Source organism: Pholcus phalangioides, unplaced genomic scaffold (assembly GCF_987345545.1).
Source record: "Pholcus phalangioides strain wild (caught in Gottingen) unplaced genomic scaffold, Ppha-v1.0 ptg000015l_1, whole genome shotgun sequence".
Taxonomy (NCBI): Eukaryota; Metazoa; Arthropoda; class Arachnida; order Araneae; family Pholcidae; genus Pholcus; species Pholcus phalangioides.
Genome location: NW_028301608.1, coordinates 36,997,286 through 37,023,767, shown reverse-complemented (window position 1 = coordinate 37,023,767; position 26,482 = coordinate 36,997,286). Strand labels below are relative to the sequence as shown.

At 35.0% G+C, this 26,482-nt stretch overlaps 1 protein-coding gene across 2 annotated transcripts in view; it reads right to left on the bottom strand.

Moving 5' to 3' along the window:
- Window positions 1–10,209, bottom strand: part of eya (eya transcriptional coactivator and phosphatase 2) — a 158,781-nt gene extending 148,572 nt beyond the window's left edge. Inside the window, exon 1 of one of the 2 annotated variants that reach the window (XM_089243468.1) lies at window positions 9,906–10,209. In XM_089243468.1, the coding sequence (XP_089099594.1) occupies window positions 9,906–9,959 (54 nt within the window). In that variant the 5' untranslated portion in view covers window positions 9,960–10,209. The remainder of the gene's footprint in view (window positions 1–9,905) is intronic. The other variant, XM_089243466.1, reaches the window with a different exon arrangement.
- Between the last annotated feature and the right edge of the window lie 16,273 nt (window positions 10,210–26,482).

Genomic DNA, 26,482 nt, shown 5'->3' with positions numbered 1-26,482 from the left:
TATACGCTCCAAGGTTGCAATGTTCTATCTGCTTCCATAGCTTAAATGGTAGAGCACTCGTCCAGCAAGCGCAAGGCCGCGATTCGAGTCCCCGTGGGGGTAGAGATGAATTTTCTACCTTGTAATCTTCATCTCCCCAAATAACCAGTCTTTCAATGAATCTTCTATTGACAATTGCTCACATTTTTGGTTGTTCATACCATCGTCATCATTTTACGATCGCTTTTGGTTACGGTCATCTTCCTCTTCTTCACATCTTAAATTAACACAATCCGTCTCGTATTTCTAAATTAATAAATCTCATTGGTTTTTACGACAAATTATAATTTTTTTACATTCTACATTATATTTTTAAGTTTCAAGCATCATAGTTTTATTATCATAGGTACCTTCATTTTCCTGACGTTTCAAGAATAAGTGTTATTTTATTCTTTAGCTGGTCATTTATTTTGGATCAGTGTGATTAAAATGGTCCTTGCCAATCCCCTAAACTGGACCTAACACCTTTAAATCTGTGAAATTCGTCACATACTCTGAGTAAATTTCGTTCTTTGAAGTGGCTTAAAAGATTAAATGAGGAGCTTATTTTCGAAAGGGAGCATTTCCTTTTGTTTTCGAAATTCATTTTCCAACGATTTCCAAATCTTTGGGACGATCTCTACCGGATTATGCAATAGGGTTTATTACAATGGAAATAATTCTTGCAAAAATTGCAATGTTAAGTTAACCGTTTCTACCAAAAGGGAGCATATTAACGTCGTTCATTCACTTTGATATTTTTAGTAGAATTTCTCAAGAATGGAAATATTTTCTTTACCTAAAATTTTGTTCGCTAACGAGGAGTGTCAGTTGATGAATAAAAATACACTGAATCCCGTCGACGTAGTTCAAAAAAGTGTCCATTGGCGTAGGTACCCGCTAACGGGAGTGTCTATTATGGGAGATTCCACTACAGAATGAGACGGTGTTTCTTAAGTTAATAACGAGAAGGCAGTAAAGGTACCTTCCTGGGCTAGTTAAAGCCTTCTGAACGATGTAGAAATAGAAGACGTAGAAATTTCCAATTTTTCAAACTTTTGACCAGCTCAAATTTTAATCAAAAGGTAACATTTCAACTAATTAACTTTCAAAACGGAACATTTCCAAAATTCATACGTGGATGACTCTCTTGAATGTTGATCAAGGAAACAAAGAATTTAAATATTCTTCTACTATTCCTATATGGTACGTGTTGGCTATTTTCTACTTTTGTAAAACAAACGTTTTCCGGAAGAATACGTTTTTCACTTCTACTGTAAATTTCGCAAAAGCGGAAATGTTTCCTTCTTAAAATAAGCTCCTCAAATATATCTTGACTAAGTTTTTTTATAGATATTTCGTATCTAACATATGAATCTTAAGCCTTATTAACCAACATGCAAGTATTGTAGAAGCCCGCAGAGAGTCGCTCTTCGCACCGAGCCGTAAAATACCGAAGCCCAGCAGGCGTGAGGGAAAATATTTCCCGTTTCGGGATCGTCTCATCGCGTATAAGTTCCATGCGGCCACCGTTCCAATTCACTCCGGGAAACGATCAGCGAATACTCGCGTCATCGTTCTACGAACGCCAAAAAAAAAAAAATTCTTTTACGGACATCGGGAGTTTGTGATCACGTCATCGCGGCCACGCAACCGGCGGACCGACCGCAAAAGACCCGAAGGCGACGGCTTACTACGGTCTCGGTGGCCGCCAACAACAAACGTAACACAACACGGGCGCTTACAAACACATGGGAAAAAAAAATTCACCGGGTGTGTTTAAGCGAATAACAGGGAAAGGTGGATAAGTTTCACTCACTCACACACACACACACACACTCACATCATTCCATACACACCAACCTCTACTACTACTCACACACACACACATCTAATAGCCGCTATTCCGTTTCCAAGCGACTCATTTAAGTATAAGAAATTCTCAAATTACTGGAAATAGGATTTAAAAAGTGAAGTAAAAAGAAGAAGAAAAAGATACCGAAGAGAAGAGACAAGCGCTCGCCTCACACTTTAAAAACGGGGGAAAAAGCGCAAAAATTTCAGGAAAGAGAAGAAAACAAGAAATAAAATCATTTCTCTAAGAAAAATTAAACTCGGTTCCCTTTTTCCCAAAAAATTAATAATAATAACATACAAATAATAAGTTTTATTAAGAGGATGGTAAACAATATCTAATTTGAAAATTCTTTCATTAGAAATTAATTTTCTTAAAAATATGATTTTAATTATTTTATTTTTTTTATTTAATTATTAGGAATTCGATATAGGCTCTTTTTTTTTAAATAAAAATTTCTTATTTATAATTTTTAGGATTTGTGGAACGTTATTTGGTATTGAGAATTTATTAGAGCTCTTGTTAATATTAAGAAATTGTAAAATTAACACATATGGGGTTTTTTTTATGATTGATTTTGAATATTTGTTCTAAAGTTGGTAATTTTGATACGCGATTAAATTTTTAATTGAATTCAGAGATAGAAGTTTATGGTATTATTGTATTTATATGCATCGATGCTGTGGGAATGAATGTTTTTCGTATCGTTGATTATAAAATTTTCTTGAGTCTATATTAATAATTGAGGCTAAATAATTCGATAATCATTGTGATCAGGTTTCACTTATTAATTATTGAATATATAACTAAGTTTACATTATTTTATCAATTAATACTTCACATCTTTTTTCATAAATTTACTCATTATGAAAGAAATTACTCGTTATCGTTGCGCCATTTCTGCGCGAGTCATCCTGAAAAATCCCAGAGAGCCACTGCTATTATAGCTTTATTATCACTTTATAACCGCAAAGATGATTTAAATTGACTTTTTGGTGTATAGCCTATAATAGAACTAGAAGACTCTAGTTGTAAATTTCATTTAAAACTACTTAGAAGGCTTTCTGCAATATTTTTCTTAGCTTAGGTAATAAGTTATTTCGTTTGATATTTTATCATTTCAAAATTTTATCCTTATTATGTTTGGAACTTTCAATTTATCATTATGTCGGAATTGGTATTTATTTTCTTACCATAGAATTGACTTGATTCCTGAGGCTTGAGATCGTATATTGATCACAACCGCTTTTGATAGCTGATTAAATTTTTTATAGCTACCACTTAAATATTTACATACCTTAATCCAGATGCACTGAAATAATTTCACAAACAGTTCTAGTTCACGATTGCCTCATGCATATTCCATCGATAGAGTGGCATGAGGTGTACCTTTATGTATCTAACTCTTCCCCCCCCCCTTCTACCCTCGCGAAACAATTCAATTTCGCATTTCTTTCTTCACAGAGTGGCGGGGGTTCTGGTGACAAAATCACCCTTTCACCGTTTAATCAACATAGCGCATAGTGCAAAATATTTGCTTGCCCTGACCGACTGAGAGTAGTTGAGGCCCGGTTCGACTTCAAACTTTTTTCGAGTTACGATCACAATTTGTTCTTAGTAGAAGTGTATGCGTACGCTTCAATTCTCGAATGAGAAATCTCCGAATTTAAACTGAATGGAATGGTTCAATTAGATTACAGATGAAAACCTCGTAAGCATCTCATCGAGCACAATGTTTGAATACTCTTAGGTGCTTCAATGAACAGCGCATGCTTTTGAATGCCGCATTTGAAGACGCCGAGGTCGCTCCTTAAAAAGAATAGTTAAAAAGACAGCAATATATATATAAGCTATTTGTATGAGTTTCCTTCAAGTAAAGTATTTGCTTGAGAAGTGTGAGGTCCAGTCAAAGAGAAGATCCATAATACCTTCCCTTCTGAATCAAAGATGGTCCTTCAGGGGGAGAGGGGCAACATATGTTGATGTGACTTTTGATGGAAAGACAATGCAGTTTTGTCTAACGTGGCAGTCAACTCTTCCATTCCACGTCTCCCCAACGAATCGGTACATGCGGGAATGTGCGTGTACGTGTAGTGAAACCTGACGTGAAGTTTTTTTTGTTTTTTTGTAATGCTTGTTATGTGTAGTGCTGCCATCTGCCACCAGTTTTTCTAACTATGAGTGAAGTGTTATGATTGAATGATTTATCGTTGTAGGACTGTTGCTCTCTGTGGCGAGACTTTTTAACGGGGAGATCGGCTCGCATTTGCGCCTTGAAGTTGGGAACCACAGAAAACCAACTTCAGCCGACCACCACTGTGGGGTTCGAACCCGGATCCTCGCATCGCGAGTCCGTCACTATAACCACTCGACCACCACAGCGGCCTATATCTCAACAACTATATAGAGTTTTGGGGAACACGGGGACTGTATAAAAAGTTTTTTTTTTCTTTTTTCTTTTTATAACTATACCTTGCAATATGTGAATGACGTATCTGAGGTTCACACGTCATTTGAATACTTTTTCTAATTGGAAGTATGTCTCCAAGAGCAGCGGTTCAAAAGTAAATTGTGATGTCATTGTTAGCTATGCACCCTTGGGTCACAGTGTGGATAGAAGCCTACGCATATGGTAATATTTTTAGTGACAACAGGCAGACATTTGTAGCTGCACAAGAAAATCCGGATGCTCTGTATAATATCGAAACCGAAGGCCTTTACTTAATATGTACTGTATTAAATTTTTTAACCTTTTAGGAATCACACACACACACAATTAGAAATCATCAAACCCTCCTTCAAAATGCCATACCTTTTTTAATGAGGTAGGCTTTCTTAGATTTTCAGCAGTTGCAAACTAATGGGTATGGGGTGGGGGGGGGGAGTTTTCCATTGAGAAATCAATTTTACAAAATATCTAGGCTCATCAATGCTGAAATAAGAGGCTTTAGTGGAGGTGAGATATTTCGTCATTGCGCCGCTTTCTGCGTAAGATAAAGAATGCACAGTACTGCAAATTAAATTTCACAAACACCAAGAACCAGTATCTATGTCTATTAGATGAATATAGTTGAATGTAATGGCGCAGTAAACTCTACGTTACAATTGACTGTAATTGAATTGGATTTTCGGTGCATACAGTCGATAAGAAATTGTTTTGAAGATGAAAATACGTTGTAATATCTCAGGCATTGTGACTATATTTTTTTTATTTGGAACTTGCAACATGTTTTAACATTGCAAAATTCATATTCGTATTTGTGTCAAGAAAAATGTTTATCACAAATTTTTATTTCATCTGACATAAAACTCATTAATTTATTAGAAATGCGTATTCTCAATGCATGATTATACATTCGGATCATCTACGAGTCACAAAATCATGCATCAATAAATCACTGACCATTTGAGCACTGTACGTGTTGAAATGCATAAATTACTTTCGGGAAAAGTTAATCTAACAATTGAGGAAAAAGTCGTTTCAAAATGAGTTTTTTTATTCGAATCACTTTCAGAACTCTCGAGTGAGATATTAAACAGGCCCGTAACTAGGCTGAAACAACCAGGGCATTGTCCCAGGAACCCCACAAAAATACTTACTTGTTTTACATAATAACTCTTTCGGGGCGGGGCAGAAAGTCGTGTGCCGGGAATCCGAAAAGGCACGCTACGGTCCTGCTATTAGAAGAAGAATTACACAATTAGAGAATTGTACAATCTCTCAGTTACCCAAAACCGGTTTTTTTAACAAGATAAGGCCTGTCCTGGGATATACCAGTTTCATCAATTTTTATCGATACTAAAAATACATTCGATTCAGCAACCCAGTTAATCATAGATACAAATCACGATCGTGCGCGATTATTAGTGTTAGTCAATGAAAAGACCTGCTATAGATTTTATAACGGAAATGAAACCTAGGCTCAATTTAAACGTAAACTTATTTCTCATAAGCTTACCATATCTGCTGATAAATTCAATAGGAAAAGCACAAACGTTCACATTTTTCTCAATATTACCGGATATTCAGGGGTGCATAGCAAATGTGGGGTATGACATTTTACTGGCGAACCGTTGACCCTATAGGCATGCCTCTAATTAGAAAAATTACCCAAATAACGTGTAGTACTCAGATGTGTCATTAATGTTGCAAGGGGTTGTATAGTTGTTAAAATTAAAAAAAAAAAACTTTTTATAGTCCCCGTGGGTTCAAAAACCCAATTAGAAAGTGGTTGCCCCCGACTCTCTTGTTGCCAGCAAAAAAAGGACACTTCTCTAAGAGCGATGACATGACCACAGAAAAAGATTGCTACCTCAGAGAGTAACACTTTAAGGAATTAGCGCGCCAATCTCTCGATGAGTATAAGAAAAAGGCTGCTTTTCGGAACCGGCAATAAATTGTAGGTAACGGTTCTGATTAGCCCTCGTATGCAGAAAATGACAGTGTTGCGACAAAAATGATCAAATGAGCAATATTCGCTTACATATTCGAATTCGGAAATCGGAGAAAAATTAGAATAAAACAGCGTTAAATGGGGGTAAAATGGTTTTTCCCGCATTTAGAGCTGTTCTTTTTTTTTCAATTCCCTTGGTTTTTCGAATTCCAATATCTAGCAACAATTCGAGGATGTGGCTCATGCCACACATCTGCACAATGTGCTTTAATATACATATATATATATATATATATATATATATATATATTGTATCTTCAATGAAAATTACGAACTTTTGAATAACTCCTAACTGTAATCGATTTCTCATATGTTTTATATGGTATGTGTTTTATTCATATTTTTCTTCGTGTTTAAATTGTCTTTTACTTCTTTTGCATTTTTTTCCATCCTTTTTTCCCTTAGTTCTTTCACTTTGTGTTTCATATATAATTTCGTGTTATGTAATAGGCTATCCTATTTTTGCCAAATTTGTTAAATTGTTGAAGACCAGCGGCCAAAGCAATAAATTTGATTGAATTCCAATATCTCGCCAAATATTGCACTTAGAAACATGGATTATTTTTTTTTTGGAATCAGGAGAGACAGGGCAACATCTTTCGAATTTGGTTATGGGGCGCACGGAGAATGTATGAAAAGTTAATTTTTTTTATTGTAATAACTATACAACCCCTTGAAACATGAATGAAATATCTGAGTATACCTGTAGGATCAACGGTTCGCCAATAAAATACCATAAACCCTGTGTTTGCGATGCGCCCTGTATAAAATTGACGAGTTTTGATCTTGCAGGTATTTTCTCTAACACTGTATTCGATTTTTCCGAAGTATAGAATATGTATAATTTTTTAAGTAAAAATATGTAATGATATCTGGATATAATTATGTTCAGCGGATCAAGAAAAAATGTATCGTTGTAGACGAATTATAGAGACAATCATTATTATCACGTGTCACCAAATCTATGTTGTTCGTGAAATCTCGTATAAATTGCGTTTTTCATACCACCAGAAAATGCATTTGTTGGCCACCCAAAACTACAAAAAACTGGAAAACAACACTTTTGTGTTTTACGTAGAAAGTAGCAAAATTCATGTGTTGGGGGCGGGATGGTGCAAAATAGAGTTTTGTGTCACTAGATGTCCTCAGGAGAGCTGGTGAGATGTTTAAAAGGTGATTTTGACTGCTATATAAAAAAAATTATCGTTGTAGTTGTTTCAAAATCATTTCCAAAAATATCGTTATAGTCGGATTTATGGTAGTAAAGGAATCGTTATATGGAAAGGAATTTAACATTTGATCAAAAACAATTCCAAACAAGATATGAAAAAAAAATATCGTTGTAGAGAGATTTATCGTTATATCAAATATTGCTATAGCGAGATTTCACTTCATCATATTTTTTGGAAATAACCGACTTTGTTTTGAAAAAAAAAAGTATCTTTTTTATTTTGAAGAAACACGATATCAAAAGAAATCTTAGAAATAGGAATGATCAATGTATCTTATGTATAATTATTTTAAACATGGTTACTAAATATTGTAAAGAATTCACAAATATGTGCATACGGCTAAACAACATGCTGATGTATGATATTTTCATTTGTATTTGTGTGCATTCTTTATTTTTTATTTTTAAATGACGATGAGAAAATGTGTATACCTCGAAAATGTGATTTTGGAGTTATCATGTTCTGACCTAACTCCACAGAAATGTCAGCAAATCTTTATTATTATTTTTTTAATTTTCAACTTTTTTGTTATAATCTATTTATTTTTAGAAGAAATAATCCACTTCACTCAAATTTTTTCAGTCGAGCAAGGTTCCCGACATGAAAATGATATTAATCTTCACAATCAATTTTATTGATAAATTTTATGTAATAAATCACACTTTTCCCGGAGGCACATTCTCCTGGAAGCAATCTTAAAATCTTCCCTGAAAATTCAACTTCAAGACTTTAAGTGCTACCCTCTGATGAAAGACCCCAAAGTTCATATTCACCATATTCTAACTCCAAACTTGCGCAATACTTTAAGTCAGTGCTTATCTCCCTGAAGTTGAAAAAAAAAATCCTACAGTGTGACAAAGAAATCAGCACATTTGTGCACGTAGAGTCTGAGAAAGGGATAAGATCACATATCCTCCAATAAATGTTTTTGAAATCGCTGAATTCATATTCAAACACAGTTTATATACAATTTTTTCATTATATTTCTCTGTTCATCTTTTTAAAATTCATAGAATTTTTATTCGACAACGTTCAGAAAATTTTTTTTTCGAATCTCAGCACTGTTTCTATAATTTTGATTGAATCAGAGAAAAGAATGGAAAATATAGTTTGATTGCACTTGTTAATGAATTTTTATCGAAGTGTAGAAATAGAATCCATAAAAATCTGTACGCATTGCATTCGATAAATTGCCTTTAATCCACGTTCGCAATTCTAAATTAAAAGAACTATAATACTAATTAATCTGTAATCTCTTAAGTTTATTTATATCCCTTTGGATCGAAAACTGTTCGTTTGTAATTTATTGTCTGTTTTGTCCATTGTGCTATTCGTTCAATAATATATATATAGATTTATTTTTCATATAAATATTCCACTTAATGACACGTTCTATGTCTTGTTTTGAAGTGCGATGTAGGTGATGTTTGAAATAGTTTTAAAATTAAAATTTTTGCGGCCGGAGGAAATTCTTGATATCAATGACAATGTGCTGCATTTTCGAACGGAACGAGTTTATGTATCCATGCTGGTAACTTGTCATCATTACATGCTCAAAAAGAAAAATATGCCTTTATATTTTGAACATTCCGTTTTTATAGTATTTCCATGTATAAAAACTTCTACAATTTCATAATTTTTTTTTTCGTGGAATACACAATGATAATGGGTGTACCCATTAGTATAAAAAACTGGAGTCTTTTATGTAATATTATCGTTTTTACAACTTTTATCATATTCCTATATTAGAGTGGATGTAAATGAAAATAATTTAAATACAGTACAGAGGAAACAAAGTTATAGTTAATTAGTTAATATGAAGAATATAAGAGATATCATTACAGGTCCATATGCTAATTTATGGGTGTTGAATATAATATAACAATTTAAATATTAAAATTACCGAATTGAAATATTGAATTTTTTTCTTTTCCGAAACATGGATTTCTAGAAATCTAACTCGAATATTCCACAAGATGCAAGATTATTTTTTTGAATGCATAACCATGTATGAAAATTAGATTGGTAAAAGCTTATTTTTATTCATATAAAAGTATTTTTCCCCTCTATTTTTTAAATTTTTAGTAAATTTTCAAAAGTTCGAAAATAAATTTAAATTTTTGCGTTAAATCGTATAATCAATAAATTAATTAATATATATGCTCCAATATTTTCCACAATATCATGAGCTTCTCAAATAAAGATTAATCAAAGTTGATATACGGAAGAAAAAAATTGAAATAAATTATTGGACTGTTTAAATGCATATGTTATTCACAATATCAGAAAAATAATAAATATTAACTATAATAAGTGAAAAGATGATAAAACTTTTGCAACACTTACATGAATGTAATGCGACAAGGGCGAACTGTTATAGTAGGGCACATTATACAACATGATTACGATGAAATCTTTGATTTCTTCTCGCAACACGAAGATAATAAATAAATAAATCTTTAGAAATTTCTCTATGCACTCATGAAATTTAGGTCTATTGAGCGAATTTATCAGTTCCAAAACATTTCAAGATTCAATTAAAGAAGAAAAGAAATAGAAAGGCTATATAATATACATTCAATTGTACGAAGGCATAGCGCACGCAATTTAGTCAGTGTACTCGTGCATTACGAGAAGATACAGGAGATGTATCTGTGATAACTGCCACGAGAGGGCGGTAAAGATGTTTAGACACTCACCACCTTGTTTCAATCCGGATTGGTTGGTGGATGAAACGCTCGCGATATGATTGGATGGTGAGAGTTATATGCACGTCTTTCTCTCCCTCTGTGTACCCCCCACCACCCTTTATTTCTTATTTTTATATGGAAATTCGCATCTTTCTCTGGGATGCAGAATGTGTTTCTAGTGAGAAACCCTCATTAAAACCATTCCCTTCGTGCTTATCTTCAGCATATAAATCACCAACATATTTCTGTCTCAGAATTTCTCAACCTATGGTCCGCAAGCAGACGATTATTTGAGAATTTCTCAACCTATGGTCCGCGGGCCACAGGTAGTCCGCAAGCAGACGATTATTTGTTATTTGATTCTAGCTGAATGAAAAATTATTATGACATGAATGTCGCTCTCCACTTGTTAATACAAGATATACAGGAACTGGATGTCGTGAAGATATTTATTATTTGAGATGTTAATTTTTTTTAAGGAAGGAAAAACTCATCTTTGCTTCTACCGGGAGTCGAATCCGGGTCCCTCGATTGCTGGATATATACGCTCTAGCGAAGGAAGATCTCTATCTCCTCTGTAGCTTAGTGGTCAGAGCACTCGTCCGGCAATCGAGGGTCCCGGTAGAGATGAGTTTTTCCTTCCTTAAAAAAAAATTAACATCTCAAATAATAAATATCTTCACGACATCCAGTTCCCGTATATCTTGAAAAATTATTAGTTATTGGAATTTTGTGTGCGTATGTGTGTGTGAGAGAGAGATTAGTAAATATATTCATCTGGATTGGAATAAAAATTATATCTTTGTACCGAGGTTCACGATACCTCAACGAGAAAAATTTAATTGCGATCCTAAATGCCGGATATCGACGTCAAATTCGCTAATTACTGTTAAAATTACTGCAGGGTGGGAAAATAAAGAATTGTTGCAAATCGTAAACCAGTCAATTTCACGAAAAAATATTTAATTGACTGTAAGTATATATAATTAAAGCTAGAATGAGGAGACGTAAAATAAAAATAAATTAGAAGATTGAAAAAGTATGGATCAAAATGAGGATGTCGTTCTCAAGGGGGAACCCCCACATTGCTCCAAACTGCAAAAATGTTTCTAATGGTGTTTAGAATTTTACCATCAGTTCCCCCGACATTTTTTCGATAAACAAGCTTTGGAAGTCAATGAGTAAATATGAGAAAATACAAAATTTACAAAAAAAAATATGAAAAGTCGCATGAAAAGCAAAATGTTACATAGATATTAACACAAAACAGTGTTTAAAAGTTATAAAAAAATATAAAAATTTGTGTTTAAAAGATATAAAAATAGAAAATATAAAAAATTTAACCAATAAAATGAAATGAAACCTACCAAAAATGATATTTCAAAACACGTGGCGTGAGCTAACAAGTTGGAGAGCGTGGGTGAAGTTTGAAACCCATAAAATAAGATGGATAACCGTTGCCATTCAAGATGTTTTTATATATATATATATATATATATATATATTTCATTCAGAAAAATATGGAAACTGGGATCTCTTAAATGCGGTGAATACGGGATACATTGCCCCAAAAATATCGCTATAAGGGTAACCGTGAAACTCTGTTCACGATTTGAATAAATATTACAAATTCAAATAAACATTGTAGAAAAAACGAGGCGAATGTATTGAGAAAAAAAAAATCGGAACTACCAAAAAAATATACATAAGTGGTTTGTTGAGTTGTTTCAAGCATTTTACTGGTCCTTGGGTTCAGAAAGGTCGAGAAAAACGCCGGTCTAAATTATATGTAGTGCAAGGCCGGGATTATACACACTATAAAAATTTTACATAAATTCTTTTATAAAATTTACTAAATGCAGACGATAAGCTTATCGGCCTCATTTGTAAGAACTTTTGTGAAATTTTTATAGTGTAATCCCGACCTAAGTCAGAGAAAAGTAATTTTTTTTAATTCGGCTGTCGAATTTGAATTTTCCACAATCTGTAAATTTTTCGTTTTCAGGCCTAAATCCCTCGCATTACGCGTTAATTGTTTCTGTAAAATAATCGCGTAAGATGAAATCGCGTTGAGTGAGTTGTGAATTTAACATGGGTAAAATAGGAATAGGGAGGGGGGTTCCTTCAGAAAGATAAAACATTTAAAAAAACCGACATTCTAGCAGCAATTTTTTTTAAATGAAATTATTATTCAAACTTTTAAATAGATCTCTTGTATTTAAGATATATGAATTAATTTATTTAATACACGGTGGTTATAAATAAACTGACACTACTCAGACGTATGCAGCTTCCATTCTGATGGAAGTATTTTGACGAAACTTTATACTGTATATGGACCATAGGGGAAAAGAAAAGAAATGCAGTAAAAAATAGTTAAACTTATAACCACCAGGTGAGAAAGTGGCGCTTTCGCCGCAGTTACCCTTTTTCCATTGTCGAAATAACGTATATACCAAGTTTCGATAGAACACTTCCTCCACAACGGGCGCTACATGGGTCAGAGTAGTTGGTCATCTTCGTCGCAGCGCGGTCATTTTCTGCAGACGAGGACTAATTAGACCGGGATTTACAATTTATTACCGTTTCCGAACGGCACCTTTTTTTTTATACTCACCGAGAGGTTGATGCGCTAACCTCAGCAGTTTTTGTTGAATCCACTTGTATTTTCCCCAAGTCGAAAAATATGATCAAAATATTGATTAAAATATTTTTAAATATTTAAATCAATAACTTATCAGAAGTCAGTCACTTATCTGAAATGTTATATCTAGGAACATAATTTAAGGCATCGTCAAACAGATCAAAGCATATTATAAGCTTTTAATAAAAATTATAATGTAATTTTGATAGAATTTAATCGAGTTGATTAGCTCGACTAAAATTTTGAACTGCGGTGATCAACAATTGATCGATTGATCGGACCAGCCCCAGTACATGCGTATACTATCATAAGTCACTGATCCCGTTAGCCACCAACTAAAACAAAGCATTTTATAGTTTCGAGTTTCATCAAAGTCACATTTTTTTTTTTTTTTGGCTCGTCTCATTCTATCGTTTCAAGAACTGCTGAGGATAGTTTCAAATGTGTTTTTGCATACGAAAACTGTTTTTCCTCAGACTCTGAAGTGAAACTCGAATATGTCATGGACCTTCCTTTCCATTACTCAAATGTATCATTAGGAAATAAGTCTAGACGAGACGACTTTTCCCCGCTTCATCACATCATTATTTAGTCTGAGAAATTCCTCGTCGTCATCATGATAAATTGAAATTCGAAAATCTCTTATCGGGTCGCTGTATTTTTTTATATAGTTAAGATATGCATTCGACATCCATATTTTTTTTATGGGCAGCTTTTTTCGGCTACCTTGTTGGGCATTTTGTCTGTTGAAGCCTTTGTAATTGGTTTGGTATTTGAATTTTTTTTAAATTAGTGTTGTTGATAATTCACGAAGCTGCGGCTTAGGCCCGTTGTCATAAATTTCGTTCGTAGGGTGACCAATTTCATTCCAGGGGGGCGGGGGACGAAGTGATAGAACAATATAGATTTGGTCATCTTTTACCTTTTTTCGGTCATTTTCTCGCATTTCATGGGGAGGGGATGAGACCCCAATCCCCCCCCTCTCGCTACGGATTCGCTGTGGCTTATACAGGGTGATTCTTAAATCCACTTGCCGTATTTTACTGGAACAGTTGATCCTAGAGACATACTTTCAATTATAGAAAGTATCCAAATAACATGTAGACTTCAGATACGTCATCCATATTGCAAGGAGTTGTATTATAAAGAAAATAAAACTTCAATTAATAATAAAAGTTATTCAAATAAAGTAAAATTCACTTTTCATACGGGCACTTTTTTCTCAAAAATCCAATTAGAAAGTTGCCCTGTCTCTCCTGAGGCCAAAGAAAAAAAAAATTCACGTTTATAAGTGTAATATTGGCGAGATATCTGAATTCAAAAATTGGAGAAAAGTTACGAAAGAACAGCATAAATGAGAGAAAGAAGCATTGTTTATTAATTTTATTAGTTTACGCTTTTATTTCCAGATTTTTCTCAGATTTTTGAATTCGAATATATCAGCAAACATTTCACTTAGAAACGGGGATTTTATTTTATTTATTTATTTATTTTTTGTTGGCATCAGCAGAAACAGAGCAACAACTTTCTAATTGGGTTTTCGATGACAGGGTGTCCGTATATAGAGTTAATTTTTTTTCAATAACTAACAAACACTTGCAATATGAATGACGTATCTACCGGACTTTTATACACTCTATTTGGATAATTTTTCTAACTGGAAGTAGCCTACGCCTCTAGGATCAACGGTTCGCCAGTGAAATGCGGCAAGTTATGGAATCACCCTGCATATCCCAGAAAATTTTATCAGTAATTACGATAATAGGAAGTACCCCGACATGATGTTCTCTTAAAACTGATTGAATGATTTTATAGCGAGTTTTTACATATAATAAATCAATTCTTTTACTATTATTATTATTTTATATAGGTTGTAATTGCAGGGGAAAACGTTCACAAAAGATACAGTCAAACTCGTATATAACAGCAGTAAAATAAGCAGCAGTTCCGACCGAAAAGAATGATGTTAATACGTAGAGAAAGACGTCTGTATATATATTGAATTAACCAGCGAAGAGGTCCACCGGTTAATTCAATACATATACGGAAAACTGGCTGTATGAAGAGATATTAATGTTTATAGAGGAAAATAAAATTCATCTCTGCCCTCACGGGGACTCGCACCCCAACCCCCTTTCTCTCGTATGCTCTGATGTTAATAATCAAATGTTAAGTGCTATAATGTTAATGATCCTGGCTTTTAACGTGAATAAAATGCAACAATTTCAGATATAACGACACATTTTTTTCAATACTTTGTTTGCCTCTACTTCTAGGGTGTGTTTTTTCAACTAAATTCTTTGAATTTTATCTCAATACATCGATTAAATGTTTCCTCAGACGTTATCGACCCATGACTATGACGATAACGGGATTCGTTGCATGATTGTCGATCATTGGCGTCAGTTTCCGTTCGGGTACGTAAATCACATTGGTTCTAGAAGCCATAGATTGCAATCTATATATCGATATGTATTTCGAAGAATTGGGATCCTTAACTTTGTTTAAACTAATGCGCATTCATTACGCTTTACCTTAAACTTTGTGATTACGTATTTGAAAGGATCTTTTGGAATAGGCATTTGAGTATTACGTGAGAGTCTGATACTTGTCGTTTTCTTGTTGCTCTTATAAATTCCAATTTCAAAGGTGTGTCATATACAGGGTGGTTATAAATAAACTGACACTGCTCAGACTTATGTAAACCATTCTGAAGGAGGTATTTTGATGAAACTTTGCATATATATATATATATATATATGATATTTGAACCATGGGGGGGAAAAGGAAGATTCAATATAAAAGAAGTTCAATTTTTGACCACCAGGAGAAAAAAGTGACGCTTTTTTATCGCAGTTGTCTTTTTCCTATGGTTCAAGTAACGTATATACCAAGTTTCAATGAAATACGTCCACCACAACGGGCGCTACATAGGTCGGAGTAGTGTCAGGACGATTAAGCTAAGAGTAGTGTCAGTATAATTCAACTGACACCACTCCGGTCTATGTAACCGTTGGTGTATCATTGAAAATTGGTATATATAAAATTTGACCCACCAGAAAAGATAACTGCGATAAAAATTCCACTTTATCACCCGGTGGTCAAAAATTGAACTATTTTTTTTGTTAGTGAATTCCCCCCCCCCCCCATGGTGCATATATCCTACATACCACGTTTCATCAAAATACCTTCATCAGAATGGGCGCTACATCGTTTACTTATAACCACCCGGTATTATAGCAAGGGTGCAACTGCACAATCTTTTCTTTTTTAATCAGCGGATTTGTGAAACGACTACCACTCGCGGGGGAGGGGGGGGGGTGTAATTAATTTTTATAATATTTGAACTGGCACAGTGCAGTTCTACTCTTTTTTTGCTCTCAAGCTATATTATTAAATTCATATCACACGAAGAATAACATATTGCCACTTTCACTTGCCCTTAACACAGCCGTTTCGTACGAACAGTCTAACGCTCGGGACCCCACACGATACCTTCAAGACAGTACTGATTCGTCTTTCCTTTTGTCTATGTTCATTTCTGTGGTTCCCTCGACCAAAAAGAGCCCCTTTTTACAAATTAAATGGATTTCTTGCCGTGCCTTTTCCTTAACTTTGTTTTTGCCCATGAGCCCCCTTGAATATCTCAGGGCGAACAAGGGGCTGTACAAAATCAGGTTGAAAAGAACTGGCATAAGTAGTATTAAAGTAAGTTTTGTACAGCTCATATTCTTCGAAAATACATAATTCCAGATTTTATTAGATGTTGAAGTCGCATCTACGGCACCCGACATATGAGTGAGTAAAGGTTAGCCGTAACTGTGATTTTTGCCGCCGGGGGCAAACATTATCTTGCCGCCGCCACAACTTTAAAATTCGATAATTTTATAACGGTGTTGTTTGTTCCCACCTAAAATTGCCACCCTCTGCAGGGGGGCAGTTGCCCACCCCCCAGTTACGGCCCTGGGTTCAAGGTTCACTGTAATTCCGGAACGAACATGGAGAGAGCAGGAGATCTATGCCGCAATAAGATGCTTTTTTTTCCCACCAAAATCTTATTTAGCGGGCCGGAGGTTTAGCACCCCTGTATTACAGTGCTTATCGATTATAGTTGCGCAAGCTTTGCTTTTTCTCCTGTCTTGAAAATTTTCTTGAGAATTTAAACCTTGGTTAAACTATCGACACAATTTTGTGATTCTTTTAATATTTGTACAACCGTGTTTGACTGTAATTGAGGAGCTTATTTTCAAAAGGGAACATTTCCACTTCTGCTAAATTTACAGAAGTAAAAAACGTATTTCACCGGAATACCATTGCTTCATAGAAGTAAAATATATCCCAACAGGTAGTACAGTCGAATCCCGTTTTAACGAATACCGTTATAATGAACACGTTTCTAATCCATCAGTTAAGTTTACATAGGAAAGATGCCAAAAACCTGGAATTCCTATATAACGAAATTGATAATGAAGTGATTTATTTTTTTTCCGGTTTCTTGGAGTTCGTTATAACGGGATTCGACTGTATATAGGAATGGTTGTAGAATATTCAAATACTATGCTTCTTCCTCAACTTTCAAGGGAGTTATCTACATTTGAATTTTGAAAATGATCCGTTTTGAAAGAAAATTAGTAGAAATGTTTGTTACCATTTTGATTAAAATTGGAGCTGGTCAAGTTTGAAAAAAATTGAAAATTCCTACGCCATCTGTTGATTCCAGAAGGTTCTACCTAACCCTAGAAAGTACACACACATATTTCCCTCTCGTCATTAGCATAGGAAACATGATCATTCTACTATGTGACCTCCCACAACGAACATTCTCCTCCGCTAACGGGCACTTTTTTTGCTATGCGTCGATGGGACTCAATGTATTTTACAATTCATAAACGAACGCTCTTCGTTTACGGACAAAATTTTAGGTCCCACTGATGACCGTTATCGGGAGGTTCCACCAAAAAAATACTGAAGTGAATGGACGAGATAGATATGTTTTCCCTTTTGGTAGAAACGACTAACTTTGCATTGTAATTTTGACGAAAAATATATCCACCGGAATAATATAATTTATTTATTTTAATCGGAAAAATTAATCTTCTCAACAGCCAGTTGTTAAAAACCTGCGTATGGTAGCGGAGAGTGACGTCATGCTTTCATAAGTCCCCATCTAGTGGCAGCGTCAGCAGTTGTGAGCTTGGCCCGAGTCAGGTCCGGCCGTCCATTTCAGTGTACACAAGCTCCAAGGAAAGATTGAGAGATTCGTTGCCTCTATAGTTTAGTGCAGTGTTTTTTAACCTTTTTTTGCCCATGGCCCCCTTTGAACCATATCTTTTTTCTCGTGGCTCCCCCTGTCTTACCCAGAGTCTTCAACCCTCATCTAGAAGCAAGATTCTTTATACGTATTGAATTGATTTTTTCAGTGAATTTATTTATACTGAACGAAAATTTTGCAAAGAAGATTGGCCTCCAGACCACTGGCCTAGAATTTATTGAGCTCCCCAATAGTCCGAGTTCTATTCAAGACCGTCTCAACATCATGGTCCCCTTAGGCAAAGTGATGCTACGGTAGTCCCATACTTAGCTGAAAATATACAGCCTGCATATTTCCTACTTATTTTCAAAATTTATTGTACTAAACAAAATATCATTATGGTGGGGTCACTTATGGGCATGAGACCCCCGGGCATGACCCCTCACACTGGGACTGAGAGTTTTCATCATTCTTTGTTTTTCGCACTATAAATTTTATACAGAGGATGGGTCTGGGAAAAATCTAGCCGGGGGACTGCGAAAAACCCCATCCTAGGGAACCTACCCTAGGATAGAGAGGCTCGGGTGGGTCCTTGCCCTGAGACAACCCTGGTTTTATGGGTAGTTTTGTTGGACTTTGTAATTGTATAGTCACTAATATAAAAGCTTTATTTCTCACACCTTAATTTTTCTTCTCAGCTCTCTGCAGCCCTCCTAACCACCTGTCATGGGCTCCCTTTCTCCATTTTCTTCCGTGGCCCCCTTGAAATATCCCAATATCATTATGGGGGGGGGCATATGGCCCCTGTTGAGAACCACTGGTCTAATGCGTTCCAGGAAAGTGAAAGGACGTGGGTTCGATTCCCCGCAAAGGCAGTTGAATTTTCTCATTTTCCAAAAATTCGTCTTCGCAACAGGCAGTTGTTAAAAACCTTCGTATAATTAATATAATCGCATAATTATAGCTTAATTATAGCGATAGAGCTTATCCGAAAGATTCAAAAAACGTTAAAAAATTTAAATGCTCCCTTTTTTATTGAAAATGATCTCAATTACAATATTATTTTACGACTATTGACCCGAACAAATTTCCCGTGAAGAAACTATTAATAGTAATATAATGAAACAAATGAGAGGGAACGCGAAGTTCCATCAGATGTGGTGGCGGAAACGTGAGTTTGATGCATTCAGTCATCGGGGGCCCTCCCGTGGATTCGTCGCACATTCGCTGTTGTTTACCGCCCGTGGTGGTATCGCGGGCAACGGCTGCTCGGCCTGTTCTCTATTAACATAATCAACTCCCCACCTTTGCCATCTCTCTGCTAGACATTTCCTCCACTCTGTTTTTTTTTTTCCACAGGTCTATCCCAACATCAAAAACTTTTATTTTTTGGTTGCCAACATCGACCTTCCTTCGGAGTCAGAGCCCTGACAGATGTCGGACTTATCTGTCGCTGAAGTCTGCCATATTAGTATTCGTAGGCCCCCGCCGTCCCATAACCGTAGCCAAAAGCAACATCCTTATCAAGATAAAGCCAAGTTCTGGAGTGATCCGTGATCTGTCTTCATCCTTCATGAGACAGACCATCGCCTTTGATTTTACGAGAGGGTATATATATGAAAAAAAAAAAAAAAATCTTTCTTTTGTTATTCGTTTCACGAGACCGAGGGGACAAAATCCGCGAGATTTCCGTTAAAACAGTTGGTTTTTTCCACCCATTTTGTTTATTCGTAGGAAAGATCTTATCTCGAAATATATCCGATATGCAAATAACAACTCATTTTTTTTTATTATGTAAGGATAAGTAGGCTTATTCTTCTGCTGATCTTCTCCATGTATACTAACGAGACCCCCACCGTGATATATCACGTCATCCTGATCAAACCCGTTCATCAATCAACCGTTTCATGATCCATGTCTCGTCAATTGCCGCTGTATGCTCTAGTCTGCGATGTTGATTACTCACAAATTCATCCTGCAGTAATCCACACGTGCCACTAAAGCAGGCCGAGTGTGCGGCAGGCGCGGTCATACCTGGCCTCGCATTTACGGTCACAATAATTTCTTACATAAATTCTTAATTTTCATCAATTCTGGAAATCTTCATTTTCATCTAGAAAAAGCAGTAATTCTGGAATTTTCTGCATTTTCCATCTCGGAGGAAGAAGTAAGCCTGGAATTATTTCTTTCAAAACTTCTGAATTTTCGTCACATCTGGAATCGTTTTTTTTAACAAACTGTGAAAATTCTGGAATTCAGCAATTTCATCATTTTTGGAATTATGAATTTTCATTAATTATGAAAAACCGTTTCTTTCTCCGATTCTGAAACCATTTCTTCCACCAATTCTGAAACTTATTCTTTCTTTTATTCTAAAATTATTTCTTTAATTTATTCCGAAACTATTTCTTCCATTTATTCTGAATTCTCCTGGGTGCTGGAATTATTTCTTGCATTTATTCTGAAATTTCCGCGTTTTTCATTTTCTGAATTTTCGATCCCCCCCCCCCCCCAGAATGTATTGAATTCGGGGCTAAGGGACCCCCGCTATTTTTTTCGCAATGGGTTCCGCGTCTGGTAAGGGTGGCTCTGTACACCACCAATGGCTCGGGACTCATGTGAGAATCATTTTGCCATTCTTATACATGCACAGTTCCTTGCTTACAATATAGTGGCTCGTGGATTTGAGGATTCCAATACGAGTGGGCAAAAACACCTTGAATATGTGGAAGCCCATTTTCTTCATGATGTGCTTTGGGAGATCCAGTATCATACCTGAAACAGCGAAATAAATTTTGCCTGAATGTCTCACTCGGGGCATTCTCCCTCATTAACTAAGCAATCTTTGATGTTTCTGCTGCTGAGATTGACTCAAGAAACATAAATTTGAAAATTTCAAGAGATAAATGTAGATCAATTGAATTTTGTCGTTTGAAATTCCCACTGTAAAAACCCACGTCAGTTCTCTTGTCATCTCTGAATGTGCTGTATGACAGATAATACCAACAGTGAAAGAGCTTATATACATGACCTAATGTTCACATGCGCCGGTCTTTAATGGTTGATTGATGAACTGGTATAATCTGGATGACGACCGTAATTAAGGTTCTCATGTTCTGAGCAGTCTACAATCATTAACTATCGACCAGAGAGAGAGCTGCGAAGCTTTAGGAATGTCGTCTTAGTGAAGATATAGGAAAGAAATTAAGAGCATAAAAAAATCAACTCAGACATTCTCCGCGAACGGGTCTTTTTTCATGTAAATTGTTGTGCGTATGCTAATTTTTGCAAACAAATTGAATAACAATAATTGACTAATTTTTGCAAACAAATTGAGCAGAGTTTACAAGATTGTGCTTTTGTTGGTGAAACCCTTTTACGAATACCATCATTGTGCACCAAAAGCTTTGCAAGGGCTTTCCGTGTTAGAAGGGGCTTTGAAAATTCTCCCTATCTCTTCATTCGGATGTTACCGATGTTCTATATCTTTCTGATGGATAGTTGTGACTCAGACTAGACGAACTTCAATTTCGTATACCTGTATATTTTCGTGACTGTAACCGCAAAAATCTTGAAAATAGTAAAAAAAAAATCATTCTGCGCAATTCTTCTTAAAAATCAATGACGGAAACAATTGATTCGTAAATTTCCGTAAATTACGGAAACTATCGTTTGAAAAAATCAATGAAAAACACCTGATTATTAGTGAAATCTGAAGTTTGTAGTTACTAAAACAGGGTAATCGTTTCTTTTAGCTCTATATTAAAATTATATTATCATTTATTTTGTTCAATCAAAAATAACCATCATTATGATATTTTGATTAATTTTGTATATTTTTTACGTTTGTAGTATTTTTCATTATTGATTAATTTTGAAAAATCAATTGATTTTGAATAAGTGTAAATGTGCCTGTTAATATTTTTCAGTCACAGCGCTTCGCCAAATACCTTCTCGAAACCCTTCTTTATTATTCTCTTTACGATGGAAACATTATCATAAGAAAATTATCATGGAAACCCAATAAAGTGTGAGACAACTTCCAGAGTAACCTGCTGAATCCTTTTCCCGTTATTCTCCCGAGATAGTAGGATTTACCAAACTCACCCGAACCCAAACCTCAACGATTGGATGCGGAGGAGGAGCTAGAAAACTGTTAGATGAAGAGATGACCCTAACTGATATCCAGCCAACTAGGCACAAACGAGCCGCATATTAGCGACACCTGCCACGACCGAGTTATAAAAAAAATTATAAGGTTGAACAAAAAAAAACCAACTTTCCCTCCACATCTTTTACAAAGTTTTCCGCTCAACCGGCAAACATGCGATGAGGGTTCGAACCTGATTACATCTGACGCGACGTATGCGAAGCGACGACGATTCCGTCCACAGATTAGAATCGCGGCCTCTTGACGAAGATCTAAATCTTTCCGTATTTTTTACGTTACTTTTGGCCTTTTTTCGTGTTGATGAGGCTTTGCAAATAATTTTTCAAAGAATTTACGAGAATATCATGAGTTTGATGATTTTAAGAGAATTTGTAACACACGCTTGTGTGGGAATAAATTACATTGAGCAGTTGAAGTTCAGCGAATAGCAGCTTATATATAGCATTTATTTATTTATCCGATAGAATAAGAATTCCGCACTTTTTCATTTGCTTCATTTGCAAATCTGATTGGAGTTTCAAGTATTTGTGGCATCCCTACCCAATCTCGAGGTGATCGAAAATAAATTTATGTACTGATTACAAATCAGTGTCCTGATTAATATTTTCAATAGAATTTTATTCACCAAATATTCAATTGGAAATTTTTTCACGCTAACAACTTACATTATGTAGAAAATCCGGCTCAAAAAAATTTGTGAAAACAATAATTTCCCTATATACCCAGCTCTTACATTTCGTTCAGTGTATCATATCGTTCTCAAAAATATCATCTTCATACAGTATTATGAGGAATTCTGAGGATTCTCATAAAAGTTTTGGAGGATTTATAGTGGTATTTATACTTTTATTAATCGATTCTCACCTGATTACTAGAAACCAACTCAAACTTCCCGTTAATTCATAACGGACATCAAATAGATACAATAACATTCTAAATATTCGCTCCCTTAATACGTAAAACATTGAAGAAAAGCCATTTTACATACCTCATTCCAAATTTTTATAACAACTTCTTATAATCATTGTATGATGGAAAGAATATATTATCATACCATATGATATAATTATTTACCCTTTCATACAGAAAAAAAGTCCAAAAAAATCACCTTTTCTCAATAGCTAACATCCACGATCACTTTTGAAATAAACGGAGCTCTTATCAGAAAAAAAGTGCAAAATTCAATTTTATAACTAAGTACACTTCTTGGGGGATTGCCTCCAATTGTCAAAGTCAATTCTCGCATCATAAGTTCTAGCATTATTTCTTCATTCATTATTTATATGTGTATGTGCCTGAAACACTATTAAGTTTTGGTTTTTTATGATTGTATTCTAATGGAATACTTGTTCACTGTATAGATACAGAATTAATTTCGATGTACTTATTTGTTTGTTCTCCTTCACATTTTTTTTAGCCCTGTCCTTGAAATGACTTGCAATTATTCACCGAAATACTTCGTGTTCATCAATCAGTATAGATTCACGGTGATCTCTTGATGAATTTGTTTTTTTTCCCATTATCATGTAACATTTCATCATAATTGATAAACTTTTTCAAAAAAATATATAATAAAAATGAAATGAAAATTTAGTTTAATAATTTTTAACATACGCGAAATATAAATTACAATTTAATATTTTTCTTGAAAAATAATAGTACTAATTGGAAAAATAATTTTTTTTTCAAATTATTTTACGTGTTTTTAAATTAACTCTATATTGAGTTATTTTTGCTAATTAATTTATTAGAATCAGTATTGGTGCGTCCTGATTACTACTACTACTTATGGAATCGTGGGTAAACTTTTGCCTAATAAAGCTCAGAAAAATGCATGCCGTATGCATTTTGACACGCTATGGGTGTCGTTTTCAGAGGACAAAAAATATCACGCTGACCAAGAACCCTACTTGGAATGCTTACAAAATCTTAACCCTCGGTTGCTCAGCGGAAAAAAAAAGTAAGTCTTCTATAACGCCCTGATTGGCTGCTTGCACCATTGATCGCAGCGCCATGGCTTAGGTTCATTGCGAGCAGGAATTGTAAGAAGATGCTGAAAAAATTCGATTTTAAAATGATGAAAAAATTTGTTTTCAAATTAATAAGAAGATTGTATTCGAATAGACCAATCAGATAGCTCCATTTCGCAAGAAACCAATCACGGCGTTATGGAAGACTCGAGAGTTAAGATTTGGTGACCAATTCAAGTAGGATCCTCGGTCAGCGAGATATTATTTTTTTTTCATCCTCCATAGTGTGTCAAAATGCATGAGTTTTGTATATTTTCCTTTTTCGTTGATGATTTTTCCAAGTACTACTACATAACCACACATGCACCTCGTACACATCCCTCAACGGAATTTCTAACGAATTGGTACACGCCGGAAGGTGTTGCAATCCTAACGTTAAGTTATCCTAAATGTAAAATTTGACGGCGGAGAAGAAACCTCAAGCTTGTTTTATTGTTCTCGCGTTACATTACGCAACTCTTCTTTATTATTATTATTATTATTTTTATACGTCAATCAATAAGTTTTTTGTTAACGACGGTCGCCTTGAAAAAGAAATTTGTTAAAAGAAGAATAAATGAAAAAGAAAGAAAAGAAGAATGTGTTTTGCCGAAGGCGGATCGTGTCGTTATCGCAGCTGATAGATCCGATGAGTGAACGGACCACACCTGGAGTCAGAACAAGCTCAAACAACTCATGAATGATCCTTACGACCACGACAACCATCGCGATAATGATTTCGTTCTCGATCTTTTTCTTCTTCATTTCATCAATGTCAAGAAACAGCATTCTATTTTTTTCTGTCGGTCACCGATTGATCGATTATTCATGGCTTTAAATTATTTTTTAGTTCGGGTTACTATGACTAATATGACTAATCTAATCAATTAGTACAACCACCCAGAAAACACTGAATTCTCGTTAACAGTCGAAGCTCGATTTTTTATGAACCGACACGCTTCTAGGCAATTGACACTTCTGGTCCCGAACAATATATATGCTATTTCTCTTTGAAAGTCTTTCCTATTCACGAACGAATTAGCGCAAGGGCGAACGAATTTGTAAAAACGAACGCTGACTGCATATAGAAATTCGTATCCCACAATTTATAGGGCTGTGATAATCTGTTAAAATTTCTAACTGGTCAAATGAAAAAATTTTAATCGACCAATCGACTGATTAATCGAATTTTATTCAAATGTTTTTCGTTAATATATAATATTAAATTGATGCTATAAAAATATGAAATGTATCTCATATGTATGTATTTATTTATTTTTATTTATTTATTTATATATAATATACATATGTTACTCCCAAAGCCCGAAGTTGGCTATTTCTCGAACTGGTCGGCCCAATTCATCCGGCCAATGCCCGAAATTCGGGTTTTCGCCGGGCATTGGCCAGCCCCCTATATGTCGATCCCTATACATCCCTGTATATGGATCACTAAGATATATCGGTATTCAAATTCTTTTGATCGGTAGGGTTGCAATAGCTAACCAGAATGATTACGGATGGCCATGGCTAATTATAAATGGCCATAATTACTACGAAAATTAGCCAACGCGGCGATCACCCCCTAATCATAGAGATCAATATGGGGGTGTGTAGGAAACGATATATATAAGGGCCGGCCAAAATCCGGCGGAATCTCAAATTTCGGACATTGGCCGGGTCAAGTGAGCTGACCAATACATATTTGTTCACCTTTATTCAAGGGCTAATTTTCTGAATTCCAGAATGTTGATCTCTAAAACAAATTTTACTGTTATTACTGTTTTTCTTACACTTGTAAACTACAGTACAATGCATTACATGAATAGTTTGCATACCTATATATTTACACTATTTTCACCGTTTTCTATTCTGTTCCAGCGAACACAAGCAACCCAGGATATTTCTCCTTGTTGTCTGCAGAGTGCGGCATTCCTGAATCTAAATCGACTTGTAATTTTTGAAAGATACATCAATAACAATGACAACTGTTGTTTTCGAATTACAGAATTCTTCAAAAACAAAAAATGAAGAACCATATAATTTTATTTGGTTTTATTAAATTGTCAACTGTTTGTGGAATATTCTTTTACATAAATTTATATCTCTTCAATGCCCACAGTAAATTTTAAATATCTGTGAATGCGCAAACTTGAAAATA